This window comes from Lithobates pipiens, unplaced genomic scaffold (genome assembly GCF_037356315.1).
Source record: "Lithobates pipiens isolate NorthernLeopardFrog02 unplaced genomic scaffold, aLitPip1_a1.2 Scaffold_27, whole genome shotgun sequence".
Classification (NCBI taxonomy): domain Eukaryota; kingdom Metazoa; phylum Chordata; class Amphibia; order Anura; family Ranidae; genus Lithobates; species Lithobates pipiens.
In genome coordinates, this window is record NW_027507788.1 from 30,804,737 (window position 1) to 30,830,324 (window position 25,588).

Below are 25,588 nucleotides of genomic sequence, written 5' to 3' on the forward strand. Positions count from 1 at the left end.
TATGGGGATGAGGCCCTTTATCCCAAAGTACCCTCCCCATGTTGAGGGCATGTGGCCTGGTACGGTTCCTGCGGCCTGCCAGGTTGTGTGCTCAGATAGTGGTCTGGTATGGATTTTGGGGGGGGGGGGGGGCCCTGCGCCATTTTTAAAAAAAATTCCCATGCTTTTTTTCAATGAGTTTTATATATACTGCCAAGACCTGACAATTCATTACAGCCGCGATCAGTTTTAAATTGAAATTTTTTCTTTAGAAATGTCATTTTGCTGTGGTACTGTTCTAAATATGGGAAAAATGTGCCACTTTACAGGCATAGTATAGAAACCCTCCAAGCAAATATTTAACGGAATATTTCATTTTTATTGTTTCACTTTAAGCATTAAAAAAATCACTGATCCCAAAAAAGTAACTTTTTTTGTGAACAGTGATTTTTTTCCTGGGGCAGGACCCGGGTCCCCAAACACTTTTTATTACAGTAACTTGCATATAAGCCTTTAAAATTAGCACTTTTGATTTTTCATGTTAGTGTCCCATAGACTTTAACGGTGTTCCGGCGGCTTTCGAATTTGCCCCGAACACTGCATATTGTTCGGTGTTCGCAGAACATCCAAACAACCAAAGTTCGGCCCAAACTTATTCTCAGGCCAAACCGTTCACCCATCCCTAAGGTTACTTTCACACTGAGGCACTGTGTGCATTGGTGGTAAAGCAGCGATATATTTAGCAGTGCTGTACCGTCATTTTAGCTGCACTTTTCGGCCCCTAGCGGGGCAGTTTTAACCCCCGCTAGCGGTCGAAAAAGAGTTAAAACCGCCCACAAAGCGCTGCTGCAGTGGCGCTTTGCAGGCGGGTTTGGAGCATTGTCCCATTGTTTTCAATGGGAAATACACCGCTACTACAGAGCTCCAAAGATGCGGCTTGCAGGACATTTTTCAGCGAGCGCACAGCTCCAGTGTGAAAGCCCTCGAGGCAAGAACATGGGGTTTTTCCACGCCTTGGCTATTGTGTTTTTTGGCTGCCATGATTCCTTTTAATTGAAATCTATTTACAAATCATTTCATAAGATTTTTCACAGGTGTTTCAATATTTTGGATAATTAGTTGAGTAAACAAGCCTATAAAATGTAATTCAAAGACTACTAAAAGAGGAACTGTTTGCACCTTGGCATAGCATGACACTCAAAAACGTATAAAGATCTATCCTTTCTCCTTAACGAATCACTCAAAGCTAGTCCCAGGCAAGTGACTATAAGACAAGACTCAACTCAACTATCGGCCTTCAAACCTGAACCGGGGCTTCCATAACCATGAATAAAATCTTCGTCTTTTTGATCTTGAGCTGCTTGGTAATTACAGGTAATACATTCTTAAAATTTAATTTTATTATTTATTTTGTGCCGACATACTAAGCAGAGTATCTTTCACATTAGTGCTTGTCTTTTGTATGAAAACTTTTAGATCCTCCACTTACTCATATGCTCTCTAACCACTTGCCCAACAGTCGTTGCAGTTTTACTGCTGCAGAATGGCACGGCTGGGTGAAACGATGTTAGGTACCTGGAACCTGGGGAAACTGCACTGACCCCCAATGTAATGGTGGCACAACACTAACTGTAACTAGGGGCACTACACTGCTCTTCAATGCAATTGTGTGTACTAAAGCGACTACAACATAATTGCTTCACTACACTGAAGAACAACATTACAGGGACACTGCATTGACCACCAATGTAACTGTGTGCACTTCATGGGCCCCCAGTGTAACAGGGGAACTGCTTTGACTGTAACTGGCGGCCACTAGGGGCCCACTGCTCGCCCCTGGAGCCAATGCGAGTGCCCAGCGGTAACGATGACTGCCGGTCTCCTTTGATCGCTTGTGACACAGTGAGAAACTAGGCCAAAGGTGGCCTAGGCCAAAATAACGTCATACACCCCAAGAGCCTCTTTTTATTTAATCTTAAAGAGGGTCTTCCTTAGCTAAGCACACCCCCCTGTCTGCATGCCTGACCTAAGGGAAGATGGATTCCAAGAAGTAAATGCTAAATGGATCATCTGCCCTTATTCAAGATGGCAGCTGCTAGAAATAATAGGGGGATGTTTTTCAAAGTGATTTCTCAACCAAATAAATTAGTGTTTTCAGTTTGCAGTGCTCAGACACAGTTATGTTCCACTTTAAATATTCTACAGTCTCAGTTTGTTTTCATGTTATACTTGCCTACTCTGTGCAGTGGTTTTGCATAGAGCAGCCCCGATCCTCCTTTTCTCAGGTCCCTCACTGGCACTTCTGGCCCCTCACCCCTACCGAGTGCACCCATTGCAAGCAGCTTGCTATGGGGGCACCTGAGCCGAGCCGCTGCTCTGCCTGTCCATTCAGACACAGAGCCACGGTTTGGCCCTGCCCCCCTCTTTCTCCTCAATGGCTCACTGACTTTGATCCACAACAGCTGGAAGTGAAAGTAAAAGAAAATCACAAATGTTGGGTTGTCCCCAGAAAAGTGATAGAGGGAAACTCTTCCGATGGGGACACTAGTTCTGGTGACCTGGGAGGGCCGCAGAGAATTCCCTTAATTTGCAGGGATTTCCTCACACTTCCTGTTTGTCTATGAAAAGCACCAATGTAACTGGGGACAGTACACGGACCCCCTGTGTAATAGGGGTCCGTCACTCTGGGGACACTTCACTAGACAAATGTAGCTGGTGGTACTACATTGACCACCAATATTATGGTGGCCTTACATTGACCACCAATATTATAGGGGCCCTACATTGACCACCAATGTAACTGGGGGCAGTACACATAGGGGAACATCACTAGCTGTAAGTGGGTATACTCCACTAGACCAATGTAACTGGTGGTACTGAACTAACCACCAATGTAACTGGCGGACAATACTGACCCCGAAAGTGATAGGGGCACTACACTAACTGGAAGCAGGGGTACTGCAGTGACCATCAATGCAATTGGGGGTACTAACCTGACCACCAATGTAACTGGGGACAACAGCAATATTACAGGGACCCTATATTAACCACCAATGTAACTAGGGAAAGTACACTGACCTCCAGTGTAATAGGGGACTGTCACTCACTGTAGCTAGGGACCTTAAACTAGAGCAATGTAACTAGTGGTAGAAAACCGACTACCAATGTAACTGGGGGGACCATATTGACCCGTAAAGTAATTACACTACACTAACTGTAAGCAGGGGTACTACAGTGACCATCAATGCATATGGGGGTACTAACCTGACAATCAATGTAACCGGGGCACTACATTGGCCACCAATATTATGGGGACCCTACATTTACCACCAATATTATAGGGGGCCTACATTGACCACCAATGTAACTGGGGCAGTACACTGACTCCCAATATAATAGGGGAACATCACTAGATGTAACTGGGGATACTGCTCTAGACCACTAATGTAACTGGTGGACAATACTGACCCCAAAAGCAATAGAGGCACTACACTAACTATAAACATGGCTACTACAGTGACCATTAATGCAATTGGGGGTACTAACCTGACCACCAATGTAACTGGGGACAACAGCAATATTACAGGGACCCTACATTAACCACCAATGTAACTAGGGAAAGTACACTGACCCCCAGTGTAATAGGGGACCGCCACTCACTGTAGCTAGAGACCTCTCACTAGAGCAATGTAACTAGTTGTAGAAAACTGACTGTCAATGTAACTGGGGGGACCATATTGACCTGTAAAGTAATAGGGACACTACACTAACTGTAAGCAGGGGTACTACAGTGACCATCAATGCATATAGGGGTACTAACCTGACAATCAATGTAACCGGGGCACTACATTAACCACCAATATTACAGGGACACTACATTGGACACCATTGTATCTAGGACACTTCACTGACCCCCAGTGTAATGGGGGAACTGCACTGACTGCAACAGGGTACACTTCACTGTACTAATGTAACTGGTGGTACTAAACTGGCCTCTAATGTAACTGGAGCGGCTACCCTGACTCCCCTCCATGTAATAGGGGCAGTACCCTAACCATAAGTGTGTGCAGCCTATTGCATTAGAGTGTGCATACCAAAGCTCAAGCACACACATGTGTGCGTGTGTGTATATATATAACAAAGTTTACTAAGCTTCAGTTATGTATGAACACAATGAGTATCGGTACTGATCAATCACTGTGTTCATTCAGAAAAGGAAGGGGCTAGTAAATGACATAGGGGCCCAGGCAGCAGTGGAAATCTGTACCACATGGGGTGTTTAGGGTGTGCCCAGGCACATCGAGCATACCCTATGCACACGCCTATGACCCTAACTGTAATTGAGGACATGACACAGACCGTCAATGCAATTGGGGGTAATAAATTGAGAACCAATGTAACTGGGGCACTACACTGACCAATAACATTACAGCAATGCAATTGGGGGAACTTGATTGAACATCAATAAATTGGACTCACTACATTGACCATTTGTTATGCATGTACATAATGGCGTTTCTGTTCCTGCAAATTATTTCATATGATTACATTTTGTACTTTGCCAATTGGGTTGTTAATCCCTGTGTGTTACCTTTTCCTATTTCAGGCCAGCTGACCACCACATGCAATCAGTGCTGGAATGTTGGCTCAACCGAATGCTGTGATGAAAGAAAGTTTCAATGTGATGGATCAGATTGCATGACCTCATCTGAGTACTGCAGAATCGGTAAGTGGGATTGTGTTTTTTCAGCCGTGGTTCTAGAACCAGTAGAAGTCATGGACACATCTTCCCTTGTTTAAAAGGTGAAATGTATTTAAAGTAGGGCTGTGGAAATTAAAGATTAATTCCTCGATTAATCGATTAATTGTTTTGATCGATCAAAATTCTTTGATTGAGGCGGTCCTCCCAAAGAAGGCTAGGCGGGCAAAAGGTGACCTGTGGGTCACCGGGACACCTATGCGAGGAACAAAAACTGAAATTGTTCACTCCTCTGAAGGGAGGAGGGGGGGGAGGGGGGAGGGGGAGGGTTGGGGAGGGAGGGGGCCGGGAAGGGGGAGGGAGGAAGGGGGGGTGGGATGGGGGGCAATCTCTCTCTCAAATAGGGGGTATGTACTCTCTCTCGCGCTCTCTCGTCTCCCCCTCCTCTCCCGGCGGGGGGAGAGGGGAGGGGAGGAGGATGAGTGAGATATGACAAGGTTGAATTTGATAACATACAATGTGAGGGGTATAAGTACTCCCCAAAAAAAGTTCAGAGTAAATAAGGAGCTAGAATTATATGGGGCGAATGTGATCTGTCTGCAGGAAACGCATATGTCACACGAGGCTAGAGGGAGATTGACATCTTGGAAGTTCCCTACATGGTTCTATGGTGACTCTACTACATGCTACGCTAGGGGGGTAGCAATAGGATTCGAGAGAAGTGTCAGGTTCGAAGTTGAGAAACAAATGGCCGACCCGGAAGGGAGATTTTTGTTCATAAGGGGAAGAATCTCGGATGGAGTATACACTTTTGCGAACATATATTCCCCAAATAGGGACCCAGATAAATTCTTAAGGAAGGTCCTGGATTTATTGGCAGAGTTCAGAAAAGGTAAATTGATAGTGGCGGGGGACCTGAATATGTGCGTCGACCCTCGGGTGGACTCCTCAGCGGGGTCCCCCCGATGGACGGGGCTCAGATATAAAAAGATAAAGGCTATGCTTTTAGAATTTCAGTTAGTCGATGCTTGGAGGATTAAACATCCAAATAGCAGAGACTATACTTTCTACTCATCGGTACATGGGACATTTACACGAATCGACTATGTACTGATTGAACATCAAATGCTCCCAGCACTCAAAGACATAGTAATAAAACCTATCTCCCTATCTGACCATGCCCCAGTTATGGTACAGCTGGAGCTAGCAACAGACCAGGCCAAAAGAGAGACATGGAGATTAAATGAAGCGCTAATTCAGGACCCAGAGACTAGAAGTAGGATCGAAACAGAGCTGGAAGAGTTCTTTATAAGAAATGACTCCCCAGAGGTTACGAGGGGTACGATATGGGAGACCCACAAAGCATTTATAAGAGGAATTTTAATAAGCATTGGGACAGGGAAAAAAAAGGAAACAGGGAAAAGGCTACAAGAGTTAAATAAGGAGATTTGGGAATTGGAGCAACAAACAAGACCAAAGGGGATCCCAGAGAGAGTAGAACTAAAAGATAAGAAGCTAGAATTAGAAGGATTCATGGAGAAGGAAAGGGTGCGAGTCAACCACTGGGTAGAGAGTATAAGATACCAGGAGGGGAATAAATCTGGGAAATGGTTAGCAAGAGTAGTGCGGGAGAGAAGAAATGTGTCCTTCATATTAAAAATAAAAAATGAAAAGGGGGAAATGAAGCACTCCACTCCTGAAATCGCAACGGTCTTTCATGGTTATTATAGCCAGTTATATAAGGTAGGACAGGGAAAGGAGAAAAGTAGGAATAAAAAAGATACTATCGAGTACCTAACAGGAACAGAGTTCCCTACAGTCCCAGAGGATGAGTTAGAGAGGTTAGACGCCCCGGTAACGGTAGACGAGGTGGTGCGGGCAATGGCAATCGGGAAGAGTCCAGGCCCGGATGGGTTCCCAATCCTTTATTATAAAAAGTTTGAAAAAATACTGGCGCCCAAATTATGCGAGTATATGAACGCAGTCGCAGAAGGGGAAGAACTGAGGGAAGAAGCACTGATGGCTTACATAACTTTGATATTAAAGGAGGGGAAGGATCCAACAACCCCGGGGAGTTATAGACCGATCTCTCTTCTGAATACGGACGTGAAGATATTTTCAAAAGTGATAGCAGAAAGGCTAAAACCATTACTACCCCAATGGGTCCATAGTGACCAAACGGGGTTTGTCATGGGAAGGGAGGGTAGGGATAACTGCCTTAAAACCCTCATGTTGATTCATGGAGTGGAAAGCAGCGGACCCCCGGTCGCCCTGTTATCTGTGGATGCTGAAAAAGCATTTGACAGGGTAGACTGGGGCTTCATGTTTGAGACCTTAGGATATCTGGGATTAAAAGAAAAAACATTGCGATGGATAAAAGCATTTTACTCCCACCCGACGGCAAAAATAAAAATTAACGGTAACCTTTCTCCGGTAGTAAAGTTATATAATGGAACCAGACAGGGGTGTCCTCTGTCCCCAATGCTGTTTGTTTTGGCCTTGGAACCCTTGTTGGCCTCGATCAGGAAAAATGAAGATATAAGGGGAGTGAGAATTGGTAGAGAAGAGTATAAGGTGTCTGCGTATGCAGATGACATATTATTTTATGTTTCAGAACTCAGGGTGACTCTCCCAAATATAATTAAGGAGATCCATAGATATGGGATGTTGACAAATTTTAAGATCAATATGTCAAAAACTGAAATTCTGAACATAACAGTACCTAAAAAAGAACAAGAGGAACTTCAGAGCTCTTTTCCCTTTATTTGGTGTAGGGAGGAGCTGAGTTACCTGGGGGTAAGAATTACGCCCACATTGTCATCCATATACGCGGCCAATTATACATATATATTAAATAAGGTCAAAGAATGTATTAAAAGCATGAGATATAAACCCTTGCCACTAATAGGGAGAGTAAATGCGTTAAAAATGTTCATTTTACCAAAATTGACATATATGTTCCAAATGATCCCAATAAAAGTTCCGCAGGAGTTCTTCACGAAACTTAAAACTCTAACTTTAAAATACATATGGGGACGTAGGAATCCCAGGATTTCTTATGCGACTCTGGAAAGGGGGAAAGTAGGAGGGGGATTAGCAGCCCCAAACTTTAGAAGATACTACCAGGCAGCAGTAATTTCACGAGTGGTGGATTGGGTGTATGACAAAGGGGATAAAGGGTGGGTAAATATAGAGAAAACACAAAGCGGAGTTAATTTAGGAAAGAGGATTTGGATACCACGGGATTTTCGCGACTTGGGGAGGAGCACTAACCCACTAACTACTAATTTGTTTAAAACATGGGATAAAGTGGGAGAATCAAATCACTGGCAGTACGATTCACCTTTAATTTCTTTATTAGACACAAGTTTTTTTAAACCAGGGAAGGAGGAATTTGTTTATTTCACTAGATGGGCAAAAAAAGATGATATTTTGCTGAAAGATGTGATGAATGGGGACAGATTTTGCACTTTAGGAGAAATAAGACAAAGATGGGGAAGTAGGAACTTAGATAGCTGGAGATATGCACAAATTAAACATTTTGTTCAGACCCTGCCTCGGCCACTCCGAGGGACAGGAGATCTCAGACCGATGGAGAGAATGCTCTCAGATCGGAGCTGCAAGAAAAAAAGTATGTCCAAAATTTATAAAATCCTACAGGAGGAAGAGGAACCAGGGGAACCACTATTCCTGAAAAAATGGGAAGAAGAGCTGGGCACCGTGGGGGATAAGGAACGTAGAAAGAAGATCTTAAGAATAGCAGGTACAATATCTAGGGACAATATGCCATTAGAGATGTCATTTAAATTAATGGCAAGATGGTATGTTGTCCCACAAAGAGCGCATAAGAGGAGAGCAGGTATATCAGCACTATGTTGGCGGGGCTGCGATAAGGTGGGAACCTTTGCACACATATGGTGGGAGTGTGGAAAGATTGGCCCATACTGGGAGAAAATAATAGAAAATATTTTCCGAATAACAGGGGAAGAGGTAAAGAAGGAACCATGGACATGTCTGTTTCACGACACTGACAAAACACTGGGGGAATACAAAAACTCATTGATCCCTCACTTATTGATTGCAGCAAAAAGCCTGATCCCAAAGAGATGGGGCACTCCCGAACCCCCATCTATGAGGGAATGGTTAGGTAAAATTGAGTGGGTAAGATCAATGGAGGAATCAATATCTAGAAGAGGGGACCAAGTGGAAACTTACTTTAGTAAGTGGGGAAAATGGCTGGAGTTCAAGAAAACAAGGGAATATCTCAGAATGAGTGGATCCGAGGGGAAATGAGGGAGAGAGCGCGGGGGAGAGATGGAGAGAGAGAGAGGGGAGGGAGGGAGCGGGATTGGGGGGGGGGGGTTGGGGATAGATATGGAAATGGAATGGGTAGCATACTTTTTGCAATATATTTCTTCTCTGAAACTTTAACAAAATAAATAAAGAATTAAATAGAGGAAAATGTTAAAAAGGTTTGCATGTGATGTGAAAATAGCACTGCCAACAGGCAAAATGGTGGCGATAAGTAGAAGGGAACTAAAGTAACAAGGGCGCAAAGTTAGCCACAATTTGTTGAAGAGAGATTATGGCGTGCTGTATACTGATGCAAAAAAAAAATAAAAAAAAAAAATTCTTTTGATCGGTACTCACCTCTCCGCCGGCTTCCGGGTCTTCGAGGAGTTCCGTTGGAGATCCAGTTACGTCACGGACATCGATGTCACCGGACTTCTCCCCCTTCCCCAAGTGCCTCTGTCTGCTAACGAAGGGAAGGGGGGAGGAGTCCGGTGACGTTGAAGTTCTGATTGAATGTAACGTATATGGGGATGGAGCTACGCATGACGTCACCCGCTGCGTCCCTACGGAACTAACACGATTGTCGGCTTTACATGCTGTGTGTTTATCATCTTTATGTGAGTAGTTTGTGTTTGAACACAAAGATTAAATATTATACTTAAGCGGTGAGCACTTAGATCTTTTCTTTCTACCCATGACCTGGCGTCCTTGCTGAGATCTAAGGAGACCTGAGAGAAGTTTATGGTCCGTATTAACCCTTTTGATACCCGCTTGCATGACCACCTGTTTGCACAGGGGCCCATGCCATAAGGTGAGAGTGATTAGTTAGACCGGAGGTGGAGGGATTGTCACGCTACTGTGGGGAAAACAATTACTTACGTCAGTGCTACAGTTTGAATTTAAAACGTATTTGTGTGAACTGTGAAGTTAAGTCATGGATTGTGGAAACTAACTAGTGTCGGGTGATTGTATATAGTGTATACCACATTTACCACTGACTAATGCAGAGTTGCAATGCAAGGAGATCAGCTAAAAGTAGTTGGATCTGTATGTGCGTTATAATTAATCGAAATGAGACGATTAATCAATTGAAGAAAAATTGATTAATCGAATATGAAAATTTTAATCAGTAACCCAATTTAAAGGAAAACTATGATGGCATTGGGTCCATTTAGAATTTCTAAAACGTTTTCAAATATATAAATGTACATTCTATTACATTTTTTAAAATTAATTTCTATAACATTTATTTTAGCAAAAAAAAGGGCGCTTCCATGGTGTTTACATGACAACCAAACATACTAGCCAAGGGATGAATAAGAAGAAACTAAATGGACTCCTCTATCCCTGCTGTTTACTTAAAGCAGTTCCGCCAAATACTATAGCTGATGACTTTTAAAATAAGGACACTTACCTGTCCTGGGCGCCCGCGATGTCCTCCCCCGAAGTCGATCTGTCCCCGGTGGAGGTGCCCCTGTAGTGTCATATTTTGCTCCCCATCATAGAATGCTCCGGAAGTGATGTTGTGGGCAGAAATTTAGCACTGCGCATGCGTAATGCGTTCCAAACACTTGCGCCATGCGTTCCAAATGATTTGCGACAATGCAGACCAGTGAAACCATCAGATAATGTCAGAGATGTGACGGGAGGTAATCTCCTCCCTGAGCCACAGTTACCTGCTCTCTCTCCTCCGCTCTCTGCTCTGTCTAAAGTTAATGTCACGATTACCTCCCCTCACTCCCGTGACATTCTCTGACAGTTTCACTGAACTACATTGTCGGAAATCCTCTGGAACGCATGGTGCAAGCATTTGGAACGCAATGCGCATGCGCAGTGCCAAATGTCTGGCCGCAACGTCACTTCTGGAGCATTCTATGATGGGGAGCAAAATATGACACTACACCGCAATCTTCAGTAACGGAAACAGGAAGTGAAGCCTTGCGGCTTCACAGCCTGGTTCCCTACTGCGCATGCGTGAGTCACGTTGCACTTCTTCGGTGATCCCTGCTGTCTTCTGGGACCTGTGTGTTTCCCAGAAGACAGCGGGGGGGGGGGCAGAGGAGGGGCCAGACATGACATAGATCGCCGTGGAGCCTGTGGTGATCTATGCCCGGAAGTGGGAGCAAATACCTGGATTAGACAGGTATCTCCCTCCCCCCCGAAAGGTGCCAAATGTGACACCAGAGGGATTTGGGGGGTGGGGAATCAGAAAAGTTGAAGTTACATTTTTGGGTGGAACTCCACTTTAAATACATTGGACTGTCTACTTTCCAAAAAGGGGTCATTTGGGGGGTATTTGTACTGTCCTGACATTTTAGGGGCTCCTGAAATGAGGCCATCAGTACATCAGAGTTGATTGCTTTCAACACCGTATATATCCCATAGTTTTTAGACTTTATAACTTTCCTACAGACTAAATAATAAACACTGAATTGGGTTGTTTCCACCAAAGAAATGTAGCAGAATACATGTTGGTATAAATTTATGAACAAAGATTATTTATTTTCAAATGTTTATAACAGAATTGAAAAATTATTATTATTTGTTTTATTTTTTGGGGTCTTTTTTTAAATGTATTTGTTTAAAAAAACAACGGTGATTAAATACCACCAAAACAGAGTAATTGTTATTTAAAGTGTGACAACAATGAAAGCTGAAAGTTGACCTGGGCAGAAAGAGGGTGAAAGTGTTTTATATTGAAGTGGTTAAAGCGGGAGTCCGCCGGGACTCCGCGCTTTTTTTTTTTTTTTAAAGCCAGCAGCTACAAATACTGCAGCTGCTGACTTTTAAAATAGTGACACTTACCTGTCCAGCGCGCCCGCGATGTCGGCACCCGAAGCCGATCTCTAGATCGTCCCTCGGGTGCTGCCGCCGCCATCTTGGGTATGGGAATCAGGAAGTGGAGCCTTTCGGCTTCATTTCCCAGTTCCCTACTGCGCATGCACGAGTCGCGCTGCGCAATAAGGACGGTCCCCGCTGCCTCTGGGATCTGTGTGTTTCCCAGCAGGCAGCGGGGCACTTGCGGAAAGGGGCGGGCACTTGCGGAAAGGGGCGTAATCTACGCCCCTTTCCGCAGAGAGCTATCCCGGAAGTGGGTGCAGATACCTGTACTGTACAGGTATCTGCACCCCCCTCCCCCCTGAAAGGTGCCAATTGTGGCGCCGGAGGGGGGGAGGGTTCCGATGAGCGGAAGGTCCACTTTAGGGTGGACCTCCGCTTTAAAGAGGAAGTAAACCCTGATGAGTTTACTTCCTCTTTCATTCCCTGCAAAGGCAAAGCATAATGGACTACTATGCATCGCATAGTAGTCCATTATGTGTCACTTACCTGACACAGGAGCCAGCGAAGTCACTGCTGTCCCCTGTAGTCCGGCGCATTCATCTTCTCGGTGGGTCTCGCTGCTCCGCCACTGTCATTCGGTGAAGCCGCGGTGACATCACTCCCGCGCATGCGCACGGGAGCCGCCACCTGCGGCATATTCGCCGTTGACGGTGCCGCGCTCAGTGCGCCTGCACGCCGCTGTCTACGGCGCATGCGCCGTAGACAGCGGTGCCTGTCTTTCGGCAAATATCTCCTAAACCGTGTAGGTAATCTAGGCTTACCTGTAGGTCAAAGTGTGTTGTAAGGGTTTACCACTTCAGCCCTGGAAGGATTTACCCCCTTCCTGACCAGAGCACTTTTTGCGATTCGGCACTGCATCACTTTAACTGACAATTGAGCGGTCGTGCGACGTTGCTCCCAAACAAAATTGACATCCTTTTTTTTATAAAAAAATTTCTTTAAGGTGACAATGCTGCTCCTCCATAAACACAGTACACCGAAGGACAACAACTGTGTTACTGGCAAGACCAGAACCATCAGGTGTAAATAAAAAAAATAAAAAAAAAAATAAAAAGAGAAAAAAGAAAATATAAAGGGCTGATAAGCTGATATATAATTTTTTTTTGTTTTCAAGTTTAAGTACATTTCAATGTTTATTTTATTTATTTATTTTTATTTTTTTCCTTCCATCAGGCGGTGTGGACTATCGTACAATACTGAAAGGCTGTTCATATGAACAATTATGTGATAAATGCTTTTCTGTAACAACCAAAGACGACTTTAAAATCCGAGTGAGCAATGTATGTGGGGAAGGAGATGGCAGCAATGCAGAACTGGACTATAGCAGTAAGTTAATGTGTCCTGTTCTATGAAAATAATAAAAATGTTATAATAGAAAAATGACTTGGACATACTTATCCCAACCAAATATGCCGATAAAGTCAGAGGGATCATCAGAATTCCTGATTGGAAATGCGTGTCAGACCTAACAACTGCTGTCAAGTGGTTAATTCAATACTGGTTCTAATATACTGTAGATCAGTGAAGTCCATCCAGGTTTTATCCTGTGTTGAGCCCTGATGAAGGGAGTGTGTGGCTACAAAACATGTTGGGTGTTTTTATATATCTTCCTTTTACCAACCATAAAAATGATTTTGGACTCTTTTGTCTGGTTTTAGTCTGGTGCTTTTTTCTGAAATTTTATAGCTTGAGCTAGTCTTGGATTGCTATCAGCGGGAACTACCTTCGCCAGAGCTATTGAGCTTGTTTGAAGTCTTCCTTCCTTCCTTCCTCTGACTACACATCTAAGTCTAAGGCCCCATTCACGTTTGCCGGACTCCGCTTGCTCAGCGGGGGAATGGCTCCACTGATCCCCGCTGAGCAGGGGGGTGACATGTTCGTCTCTGCTTACTGAGCAGAGCGGAGATGGACCCAGTCCATCTATGGGAAGATTGGATGAAAACGGATCGCCTGTCTGTTTCCATCCGATCATATCCGATCCACCAGACGGATGGAAAATAGGACCACCATCCGTTTGGATTTTGTGGACAGGATTGGATAACGGTGGGTGTCAGTGGACATGTTTCCGCTGACATCCGCCGCTCCATAGGAGTGAATGGAGGGTCCGATCAGGTCCACCTGAAAAACTGACAGGCAAACCTGATCGGACAACCCGTTTGAAAGGGGCCTAACAATTTCCCAGGGTCTCTTTGAATATGTTGTTCTCTTATCCTGTGTTGGACCCTGATGAAGGGGGCGTGTTGCCCCGCAATTACTTTGGTGTTACATTACTTTTTTTTTTTTTACAAAGCATTAAAATAATTTTGGTCCTACTCATCCCTAATTGTGGCACACATGTAAGATATTGTGACAAACCTTGGAGTGAAAGCAATAATTCTAGGGACACTAGTTGGCTGGTTAACACTAAACCATCCTTTTTCAAATGGGCACCCTGGGGTGCCTCGAGGTTTCTTCAAGGGTGCCTTCGCAAAATGCCTTCAAACTGCCCAAAAATTGTATACAAGCTGACGTGTGGATGAAGCCCGCCTTCTAGTTACACAAAGCCACAGGTTTTCATTGTGATCCATTACAACCTTCTAGCTGTCGGTGTCCTAATGACCAATGCCGTTGATATGGAAGATGTCAGTCTTCTGCACAGCATCCTTGTATCCCCCTGTCCTGCCCCTCTCCATTAGCTGAGTGATGGAGAAAAACCAAGGGGGAAGAGAAACATTGGCATAATAGTCAGTACCAATTTGCAAAGGTTTATTTGCTTTGGATGTATGAATCACCTGTAACGTTGGGTGCCCTACTTTGTGTGGCTGCATTATGTAAAACTATTAGCCCTTGTACACACGGTCGGAGATTCCGACGAAATGTGTCCGATCGGACAGTTTTGTCGGATATTCCGACTGTGTGTGGTCTGCATCAGACTGTTTCCGTCGGAGTATCCGACGGACCAAGTTTTCCAACTTGTTGGTAACATTTTCTGATAAAATGCTCCGCTCGGACATACTCCGATCATGTGTAGAGAAATCCGATCGGATAAAGTGCCACGCATGCTCAGATCAAATTCCTACACCAAAGCTATTGGCTACTAGCGTGAACGTAGTCCCGTCGGAACGAAATAACGTCATCACGTCGGATTTCCCGACAACTTTGTCCGACCGTGTGTATACAACAGTTTCGGACAAAATCCGTCAGACAAAATTAGACGGACAAAATCCGACATATTTGGAATCTCCGACCGTGTGTACAAGGGCTTAGAATGGTTTTTACATTTTAGAATGGGGTCCCTCAAGACTGTCCATAATTTTTAAAGGGTGCCTTGACTAAAAAAAGGTTAATAAATTGCCTTCCCGCTGAGCGTACGCAGATGTGTGTACTCGGCTTTCGGGGGTTGTACCAGGATAATGCCCACAGCTGCAGCATCATCCCGGTACCATTGTTTAGAGTGGGCGATTGACTTTCCAGGGATAACAACCGATGCGGCTAAAAGCCGATTGATTGTTATCCCGGAGGAGCGGGAGGGGACCGTTGTCTGTCTGCTAGTATTGTGTGCACGCCACCTAGGCTGATTTAAGTGACTAGTTAATTAGCTCAAGTTAATTATGTTGCTAGAGGTGGATTAGCATATAGTATATGTTGGTTGTTCCATAGTTATGTTAATGATATTCCTGTATTCAGTTTCCTTTGCATACAATGATGGGATCAGGCTCACCTGACCTGGTGTGCTATAAATTCTGTATGAGTTTTCAATAAACAGTTCCAGTTCTCATACAAGCTATGGTCGGCTAGTATTGTATGCTCAGCTATGATATCTGGTTCCAGACTGGAGAATGCTATATCTTGACGGAAGCATGCAAGCTGGGTGCTGAACGGTTCCATCACAGTATCTACTTACTTATAGCAACCCAACTTTTATAGCTTAGAAAACTGTGTTTGTTTGCACTAAAATTAATTTTAGTGGATTTTTTCCTAAAACTGTGGTTGACAACTGGCCAAATGTCATGCATCTACCATTATTTTATTCCCCTGGATCTCGCCTTACAGAAAAAATATTTTTTTTGGGGGGGGGGGGGGGGGGAGAGGGGGTGAAATGAAAGTAATTCCTGTATGTCACATGATGTGCAGGACCGCAAGGCCAACAATTCCACATCACCTACTGGCTCTATTTGCTCTAGACCAGTGATGGCGAACCTTGGCACCCCAGATGTTTTGGAACTACATTTCCCATGATGCTCAACCACACTGAAGAGTGCATGAGCATCATGGGAAATGTAGTTCCAAAACATCTGGGGTGCCAATGTTCGCCATCACTGCTCTAGACGTTGTTACAGGGGAGGACAGTCTCCTCCCCCTCTCTTCAAGCAAAAAAGCACCTTATACCTGGGGGGGGGGTATCTGCATTTAAAAGATAGAGCTTAAACTTTCTCCCTAACACTTAAGGTATAACTAAAAGTAAACTTTTTTTTTTTTAGTTTTGGATACAGTAGAGATGAATTAGAATGCTTGTTGGTTTTTATTGCTGTCTGTGCCCCCTATTGGTGAGATTCACCCTCTCTATTGGTCCTGTTTACCATTCTCATTGAAAGTGAAAGTGAAAAAACATCCCACATTTTGGGTTGTCCCCAGAAAAGTAATAGAGGGGAAATCTTCCAATGAGGACACTAGTTCTGGTGACTTGGGTGGCCCCAGGGAATTCCCTTAATTTTCTTGGATTTCCTCTCACTTCCTGCTTGGCTATGGGACAGGAAGAGATGGGAAATCTCTGCATTGGAACATAGGTGGCAAAAAAAAAAAAAGTCTGGCATGGGTTCTAACCCTCCCATGCTCTATCCAAAATGAAAAAAAATAAAGTTTTGCCTATAGTTCTACTTTAACTCTTAATGGGACTCTGCCATAAGAGAATAATGAAGGCATTGCTGAACTTTCCTTTTAAGATTGCTTGGTCCCTGGCTGGAGTTTTCCTCCGGTGTGGTCTGAGATTACGACCCAGAAGAAGTACAGAGACAAGGATTCTGACTCTTTTCTGGAACCCATTTTTATCAAATAGAACACTTTTCTCATGACAGGGTCACATTAAATGTAACACGCTGAAATTAGTCATCAACCAAATACTTTCGGGTCTATACAGCATATAAAACATTCCTTGAATAATAGTGCAAGCTGAATGAAATGTCACCATATGTTTTCTAATAGATTCATTCTTGTATCATCAGCTCCATCTAGTGGTCGATATGTGGTATAGTTTTCTGAACTAATTCAATAACAATTTATATCACATTCTGGCCACTAGTTGGATCTGATGATATAGGGATTATTCTATTAAAAAACATAAAGTGACATTTTGTTCTGCTTGCAAATGTTTTTTTTTTTTTAAATAGGCCCGTTAATTATGAATAGTTTATTATTTTCCATTTTTTCCCCTCTAGCCGACATTTGTGACCGTGATTTACAACCAAACGGCTATCAGTGTCCTAGCTGCTTCACAGTTGGCAACACCGACGGCTGCGAGAGCACGGGATATGTGGACTGCCTTGGATTAGAAAAGGAATGTGTGGATTATGGTGCAACTGTTATCCTGTCCGGTAAGTACCTATTCCTACTATCAATGTTTGCTAAAAGTCATATTAAACCCTCAGTTTTATGTATCCTTAGCAGCTAATCCAATCACTTACTGAATATGCAGCTTCTTTATCTTTTAATTCTGATATACACTATATTGTCAAAAGTATTGGGACACCTGCCTTTACAAGCACATGAACTTTATTGGCATCCCAGTCTTAGTCCTTAGGGTTCAATATTGGGTTGGCCCACCCTTTGCAGCTATAACAGCTTCAACTCTTCTGGGAAGGCCGTCCACACGGTTTAGGAGTGTGTCTATGGGAATGTTTAACTATTCTTCCAGAAGCGAATTTGTGAGGTCAGACACTGATGTTGGACGAGAAGGCCTGGCTCTCAGTCTCTGCCCTAAGTCATCCCAAAGGTGTTCTATCAGGTTGGGATCAGGAGCCTGTATAGGCCAGGGGTCTTCAAACTACGGCCTTCCAGTTGTTCAAGAACTACAATTCCCATCATGCCTAGTCATGTCTGTGAATTTCAGAGTTTTACAATGGCTCATGGGATGTGTAGTTCCTCAACAGCTGGAGGGCCGTAGTTTGAGAATCCCTGGTATAGGCCAATCAAGTTCCTCCCCTCCAAACTCGCTCATCCATGTCTTTATGGACCTTGTTTTGTGCATTGGTGCGCAGTCATGTTGGAACAGGAAGGGGATGAGGGGCAGGGATGAGTCATGATGGGTTGTGGTGGTCCATAAGTCTTGGATGATGCCCCTTGTTGCACATCGAGTAGGGCAGCCTGTTGAAGAGTAGAAGGACTCTGTGTGTAAAAAAAAAGAGAGAGGTGCAGCGCCGATCTGAGTGTAGCAGTAAAACAATCAGCTTTTAATGACAGTTAATGCACTTACTAGAAGGCAGGTAAATGTAGGCACAGCAATGGTTGACAGCCAAGTGGGGAGCAGAGGTATGCAATATCAACTGGGAAGCGCGGTGTCATCACGCCCGATGGCGCCGGTGGTTTCCAGGGTCTCGGGCTGGATGGCGGAGGCACAGGAGGAAGCTGTCACTGGTCTTCTGATGTTTCACAGGCCTGATGAAGGAGCATGCATGCTCCAAACGCGTGCATCGACACAGCCTGTTAAACACCAAAGGACCAGTGACAGCTTCCTCCTGCACCTCCACCATCCAGCCCGAGACCCCGGAAACCACCCGCCCCATCGGGCGTGATGACACTGCGCTTTCCAGCTGATATCACAGACCTCTGATCCCCACTTGGCTGTCAACCATTGCTGTACCCACACTTACCTGCCTTCTAGTAAGTGCATTACCTGTCATTAAAAGCGGATTGTTTTATGGCCTCAAATAAACTCTGCCTGACTCAAGATGGCTGCCAGTCATATGGGGCTGCAACATCCAATCAGATAGCTTTCTTAGTGACCCAGGAAACCATAGAAGAACCAAGTTCCCCCTGACTTCCCCTCTAACTGCAATACCGCAGCAGTTGAGTGCCACCTACAGTGGAAAAAATAGATTGCACCTGCCTACGCACATGCTTGCCTCCTCCCTCTTTCCTTGCCTGCCAGGCTTCATGTTCAGGTAACGGTCTAGTGTGGAATTAAAGGGGCACTCCAGAAAAAAAATTGTGATGTCCCCTTTACAATTCATACCAAACCTAAAGGGCCTGCAATGAACTGTGGGGGGGGGGACCCAATTTAAATTACATTTTTTGTGGGGTCCACAAGATCTCCTCTGTAACTCTAAACAGGTAACATGTAAAAAAAATGAAAACATTGCCTATGGACATTTTTAAGTACCGTACTGTAGTTTGTCACCAATCCACAAGTGTGCGCAATTTTTAAGCGTGACATGTAAGGTATCTATTTACGCAGCGTAACATCATCTTTCACATTTTACAAAAAAAAATAAAAAATTAGGCTAACTTTACAGATTTTTTTTTTTAATTCATTAAAATTTATTTTTTTCCCCCAAAAATGTGTTTAAAAGACTGCTGTGCAAATGCAGTGTGACATAAAATATTGCAACGACCACCATTTTATTTTCTAGGGTCTCTGCTATAAAAAAAATATATAGATAATATTTAGGGTTTCTAAGTAATTGTCGAGCAAAAAAATACAGATTTTTACTTCTTACTGATTCTTAATTGCTGCTCACTATCAAACAAATTTTTTTTTACACTTTTTTTTTCTTTTTCTTTTGCTACATGTTTCCCAGGGCATTGTCCCCCCCTCAAAATAAATAAATGCATACATATTTGTTCTATGTTATTTGTCCCATTTTACTTGTTCCAAAAATCTTCCTCCATAAATCTTCTACGCCTTTTTCTAGTTTTCTTGCTGAATTTATTCACATGCAGGAAGCCCATTGGTTGACAAAAGAGACCAAAAAAATAAGGAATATATTATCACAAATTGTAAATAATAAAAATTGTAATAATACAGTGTTTTCCAGCAAATTATGAACAAAAAGATTGCTGTTTGAGTAGTGTTATGCTGAGACAAGTCGTTTTATTCATACTTTAGTTATTATGGAAAATAAAACTTTATTTCAATATCTGAAATTTGACTTGCAGATGGAATAGCCAGGGATCTGTCAGTTAAAGGATGCGCTACCACCGGTACTTGTCAAATTGCGTTTGCAGGAATACCTGGAGGCAAGGAACTGAAAAGGACTAGTTTGAGTTGTACACCTGCAATACCAAAAGAATAGAATGTGGTATATCACTATACAAGAAATGCACATCAGACCCTGTACCATTAAGGAATAGCAAACCTGTACAAGAGATGTAATGTAGAAAAAATACGCTTTGCATAAGAACGCTGTCAATTAAATCCATCACTGAAAAGGAAATGGTCAATGTGCTTAATAAATATTAACAAAATCTTGGACTCCTTTTTTTTCTTCACATGTTTTTGCTCAGTATTGTAGACTACATTACCAAAAGTATTGGGACACCCACCTTTACACAGACATGAACTTTCATGGCATCCCAGTCTTAGTCCGTAGGGTTCAATATTGACTTGGCCCACCCTTTGCAGATATAACAGCTTCAACTCTTCTGGGAAGGCCATCCACAAGGTTTAGCACAGCTCCCAACTGTCCCTGGTTTCGAGGGACTATCCCTGATTTGGTGCAATGTCCCTCATTCTTCCTCATTTGTCCCTCATTTTGGTCTGATCCATATAGATATACAGTGGAACCTCGGATTGCGAGTAACGCGGTTAACGAGTGTTTCGCAATAGGAGCACTGTATTTTTTAAAATCGCAACTCGGATTGCGAGTGTTGCTTCAGGCCAAAGCGGTGTGCAGTAACCACGTTTGGCCTGAGGTGGGGGGGGGGTGCCAGAACCGAGTCGAACATCAACGATCAGCGCCATTTGGAAATGCACGGAAAGGCCCGAGGACAGCTCTGCTGACCTCGGCAAATCTTGGGAACCAAGTCTTTCCGAGGTTTGCTGAGGTTTGCCGAGGTCAGCTGAGGTGTCCTTGGGCCTTTTTAGCCATTTCCGAGGCTCTCCGGCACCTCCCCAGCTCTGGCCGCATGCAGTATTGCATGCAATTGAAATCAATGCGGAAAAAATTATTTTAGTTTCCATTGACTTTAATGGGGAAACTTGCTTTGATATGCGAGTACTTTGGATTACGAGCATTCTCCTGGAACGGATTATGTTCATAATCCGAGGTTTAACTGTATATACAATTTTTATCTACCAAAAAGTGTTTTCCAGTACTAAACCTTTCATCTGATTTCTAAGTTGCTGCATTTGTAAATTTCAATAGCCAATATAAAGCAATAATAGGGGTAATTGGGTGGCACAGTGGGTAGCACTCTTACCTAGCAGTAAAAAGCCTCACGGGTCACTGGTTTGGATGCTAACCCTGACACTACCTGCCTGGAGTTTGCATGTTCTCCCTGTACCTGCGTGGGTTTCCTCCAGGTACTCCGGTTTCCTCCCACACTCCAAAGACTTGCTGGTAGGTTAATTGGCTTCTGTCCAAAATTGACCCTAGTATATGAATATACTAGGGTCAATTTTGGGGACCTTGGATTGTGGGCTCCCTGAGGGTAGGGTGCAATGTATGTGTGGAGCACTGCGTAAATTTACAGCGCTATATGTTTACCTTAAATAAATAATAATATAATAGATGAGCATCTTAATGAGACTTAATGTTCAGGGATAGGGAGAATTGTAAACATGCACCCACACCCACACTGAATGGACTGGTGCCTTTATTCAACCTTGCTAACTATGTAACTATGTCAAAAAGACACTTATGGGTTTAACCAATCTTGTTTTTTTGTAAAATTCTCCTTTAAGGGGGTGTGGCCAGGGGTGTGTCCTATGCCTGTATACATTGGCTGATAGGTGTCCCTCATTCCCATTTCAAAAAGTTTTGAGATAAGGTTTAGGAGTGTGTCTATGGGAATGTTTGACCATTCTTCCAGAAGCGCATTCATGAGGTCAGGCGCTGATGGTGGACGAGAAGGCCTGGCTCGCAGTCTCTGCTCTAATTCATCCCAAAGGAGCCAACCGCAATAGTGGTTTATGTATGACAGTCACCAGGATTATGGAGGACTGGCAATCATGCAGTAGAGTGGCGTGCATCTGAAGGAGGCTGTGTGGGTTGGAAATAGTTTGAGGTTATGGCAACATTTGGTCCGTGGGTCACGGGTTGAGCATGCCTGCCATAAGAATGATATGGAGATCAAGGGCTTGATTTACTAAAGGCAAATAGATTGTGCACTTTGCAAAGTGCAGTTGTTCCAGAGCTTAATAAATGGGGAAAAGCTTCACTTTGCAAAGAATACCCAATCACATGCAAGGAAAAAAATAAAAAACCTGCATTTTTGTTTGCACATGATTGGATAATGAAAGCCAACAGAGCTTCTGCTCATTTACTAAGCTCTAGAGCAACTCTTTGCAAAGTGCACATTCTCTTTGCCTTTAGTAAATCAACCCCATAGCATCCAAGAGTGATGAAAAATCATAGCATTGATTCTCGATACATCGTGCCTTTGATTGTTCCCCAGGATAGTCGCAGTTCATTTAAAAATGTATCAGTGGAAATACTGGGGAAGGAGTGAATCCATTTTCTGAGGCCAGCTACTGGCTGAGACTAAACCACAGGTGTCCTATTAAAGTTGCAAACATTTGAACTGGCTCGCTGTTCAGGATTAGGATGTTGTAAAAGGCTATTTAGAGCAGGGGTCTCAAACTGGCGACCCTCCTGCTGTTGCGAAACTACAAGTGCCATCATGCCTGCGCCTTAGTGTTGCCACCTTTTCATCAAGTCAAACCCGAACACTTTAGTGGTGTGCACAGCAATTTTTTTATTTTTTTGCAGTTTACACTATAGGATTGTAAAAGATCTGGGACACCTTTGGGTGTCCCAATAAGAGTAGTATTGCTGTGCATGTAAAGTCCTGTGATGAACAATGGGCGTGGCCAAATTGTGTTACTAATGGGAGAAGCTTAAGGAATGTAGTTAAATCAAACAAGGTCAGTTTGTCCCCAGTACAGTCCCCCCCAGGTCAGTCTGTACCCCAGTACATTCCCCCAGGTCAGTCTGTCCTCCAGTATAATCCCTCCTTGGTCAGTCTGTCCCCCAGTATAATCCCTCCTTGGTCAGTCTGTCCCCCAGTATAATCCCCCAGGTCCGACTATCATGCAAAATGATGTATAATATTTATTGTTAACATCTATTTTTACATATAGTACCTTGAAATAGTATTCATACCCCTTGACATTTTCCACATTATGTCATGTTACAACCAAAAATGTAATTGTATTTTATTGGGATTTTATGTGGTAGACCAACACAAAGTGGCACATAATTGTGAAGTGGAAGGAAAAAATGATAAATGATTTTCAATTTTTTTTTACAAAGAAATATCTGGCAGCACTCATACGTCTATTTCCTAAAGACAACCTCTGGATAGGACGCTGAGCACGTGCACTCAACTTCTTTGGTCGACCATGGCAAGGCCTGTTCTGAGTGGAACCTGTCCTGTTAAACCGCTGTATGGTATTGGCCTCCGCGATGCAGCTCAGTTTCAGGATCTTGGCAATCTTCTTATAGCCTAGGCCATCTTTGTGTAGAGCAACAATTCTTTTTTTTCAGATAAACAGAGAGATCTTTGCCATGGGGTGCCATGTTGAACTTTCAGTGACCAGTATGAGAGAGTGAGAGTGATAACACCAAATTTAACACACCTGCTCCCCATTCAAACATGAGACCTTGTAACACTAATGAGTCACATGACACCGGGGATTTTTTTGTGTTTTTTGCCTCATCTGCCTCCCCTGACAGCACACCCCTGCTTTATAGCCTACTAGCTGAGGGAAAGTGTTGAGAGGAGAGATTTCTGTAGTAAAAGCCAAAAGCGAGTGAGGCAATTGTGGCCATTATAAGTTGGTAAATGAGAATTTTTGCCCTCAAAGTGGTGGAGCAAAATTTTTAAGTGAATTTATGTGAGTAGATTCCTCTGTTTAAGGCACAGTGATCGGAAGACACTTGGAAGATACATTTTATGGATTGATTTTATGTTGTTTTGATTCTTCACAGTTATAGATTTTTTCGGGTTAATATCTTTATTATATGTAAGTAGCGCCATTCCTTCATTCATATATGTTTTTTATGATGTTCCTTGACCTTCAATATGATGATGCAAGAATAGTCCCAGGGCCAACGCCACTTGGCAGAAATAGCTACAGGACACCAATGATCTTTTTAGCTGTCTGTAAGGGTGGCATTCTGGCCCCAACTGTACATGGGAGCATTATTTACACTGGCTACCAATGTAAGGGGAGTTTTTTTCCATTCACTCCCAATGAATTGGTTTTAGCAGGGGTTCCTTGAGACCTACGAAAGACAAAACCAGAGAAATTCTCAGCTCAACTCACCAACTTGTCTGCTTACCAACCAAATTAACCTGTCACACATTTGCAAACTCATGCATAAGCTGCAAGGCCTCATCACGGCACCCTGTATTAACTGCAGTCCTAACTCCTATAAATTTATGAGAGTCTCCACAGTGGAAGCACATGCATTCTAATGGGTAGATAGGGGCCAGGTGGACCTGGAGGTAGCCCAATCCTCCTTAAAGGCACAGGGGCCCGCTGAACACCCAGCACAATGGCAGCAAAGATCAATAATACTTGAGACATTAACTGATTTCAATGGTTCCTCCCAGGACCGTCTTTAATATTGATTGGACCCTGGGCAAAAAAAATTCTTGGGCCCCCCCACCCACCAATGCGATTCCACTCTCCACCTGCTCTGAGACATACAATAAATAGCAGCTAGACTTAAAATCAATTTACTGTATCAGATCAGGTAGCAATTACGATTGGTTGCCAGCTCTTGACTGACTGGTTGCTAGAGGTTACAGGACCCATTACGGCTCACTGATTAGTTGCTAGAAGCTACAGCAAATTATTTCTGCATGTTAATTGGTTGATAGAGATTACTGTACAGTAATACTGCTCACTGACTGGTTGCTAGAGGTTATAGTACATCCTCTCCTCGTTGCAGGGGGCATGGTATACATATGAATGCCGCCTTTATTTACATATCAATGCCACCAGCCACAGCTGTTTACTTATGAATGCCGCCACTATTTACATATGAATGCCGGTTATTTACATGTAAACACAGGGTCTGCAGGTGAGTCATCTGTAAACAACAATAGGACAGAGCTAAGCAGCAATAGTACCAGCACATCACACTGAGATATCGGAACACAGCATGGGACAAAAACTTCAAGGGACAAGGGACAAGGGAATTTAAATTGAGATAGTTGGCAAGTATGAGGCAGCTGCTTTGGGCCCCACAACAATGACAGGGCCCAGGCCAGCTGCCCCTTTTGCCCTGCCTTAAAGATGGCCCTGTCCAGGGTAAAAAGGTTGAGAAAGGCTACTGCAGGAATTAATTCTTGATAACACATCATTGAGGCAATGACATTGTGCAGTGTATTGTATATACTAATTACTGTGTGTAAGTAATAATGACAAATGCAAACAAAGTAACACTGATGAGTAGTTAAAGATTTTATTAACATGTATTTAGTGCATCTACTGTTTGATACAACTCAATGCTGTTTTCAGCTGTCATTCAAAAGCAACCAAAGCTTATGACATTTTACACATGCATCAATGTCCAACAAAGACGCAGGCTTGGCTTGCAGCTGTTTGGTTGGTTAGTTACTTTCAGGAGG

At 43.5% G+C, this 25,588-nt stretch overlaps 1 protein-coding gene across 1 annotated transcript; it reads left to right on the top strand.

Annotated features, from left to right (window-relative positions):
- The first annotated feature begins 1,230 nt into the window (after window positions 1–1,230).
- Window positions 1,231–20,186, top strand: LOC143933135 (phospholipase A2 inhibitor gamma subunit B-like). The gene is made up of 5 exons (XM_077456070.1): window positions 1,231–1,353; window positions 4,586–4,705; window positions 12,986–13,138; window positions 17,227–17,382; window positions 19,943–20,186. The coding sequence occupies exons 1-5, from the start codon at window positions 1,305–1,307 to the stop codon at window positions 20,077–20,079; spliced, it is 615 nt and encodes a 204-aa protein (XP_077312196.1). The 5' UTR covers window positions 1,231–1,304; the 3' UTR covers window positions 20,080–20,186.
- The last annotated feature ends 5,402 nt before the right edge of the window (window positions 20,187–25,588 follow it).

What these genes read in the sequence shown, in the direction of transcription:
- LOC143933135 (XM_077456070.1), top strand. Translation starts at nt 1,305, where the DNA reads ATGAATAAAATCTTCGTCTTTTTGATCTTGAGCTGCTTGGTAATTACA. An exon ending in GAGCTGCTTGGTAATTACAG is followed by an intron (nt 1,354 to 4,585) that starts GTAATACATTCT and finishes TTCCTATTTCAG; the next exon opens with GCCAGCTGACCACCACATGC. An exon ending in TGCAACTGTTATCCTGTCCG is followed by an intron (nt 17,383 to 19,942) that starts GTAAGTACCTAT and finishes TTTGACTTGCAG; the next exon opens with ATGGAATAGCCAGGGATCTG.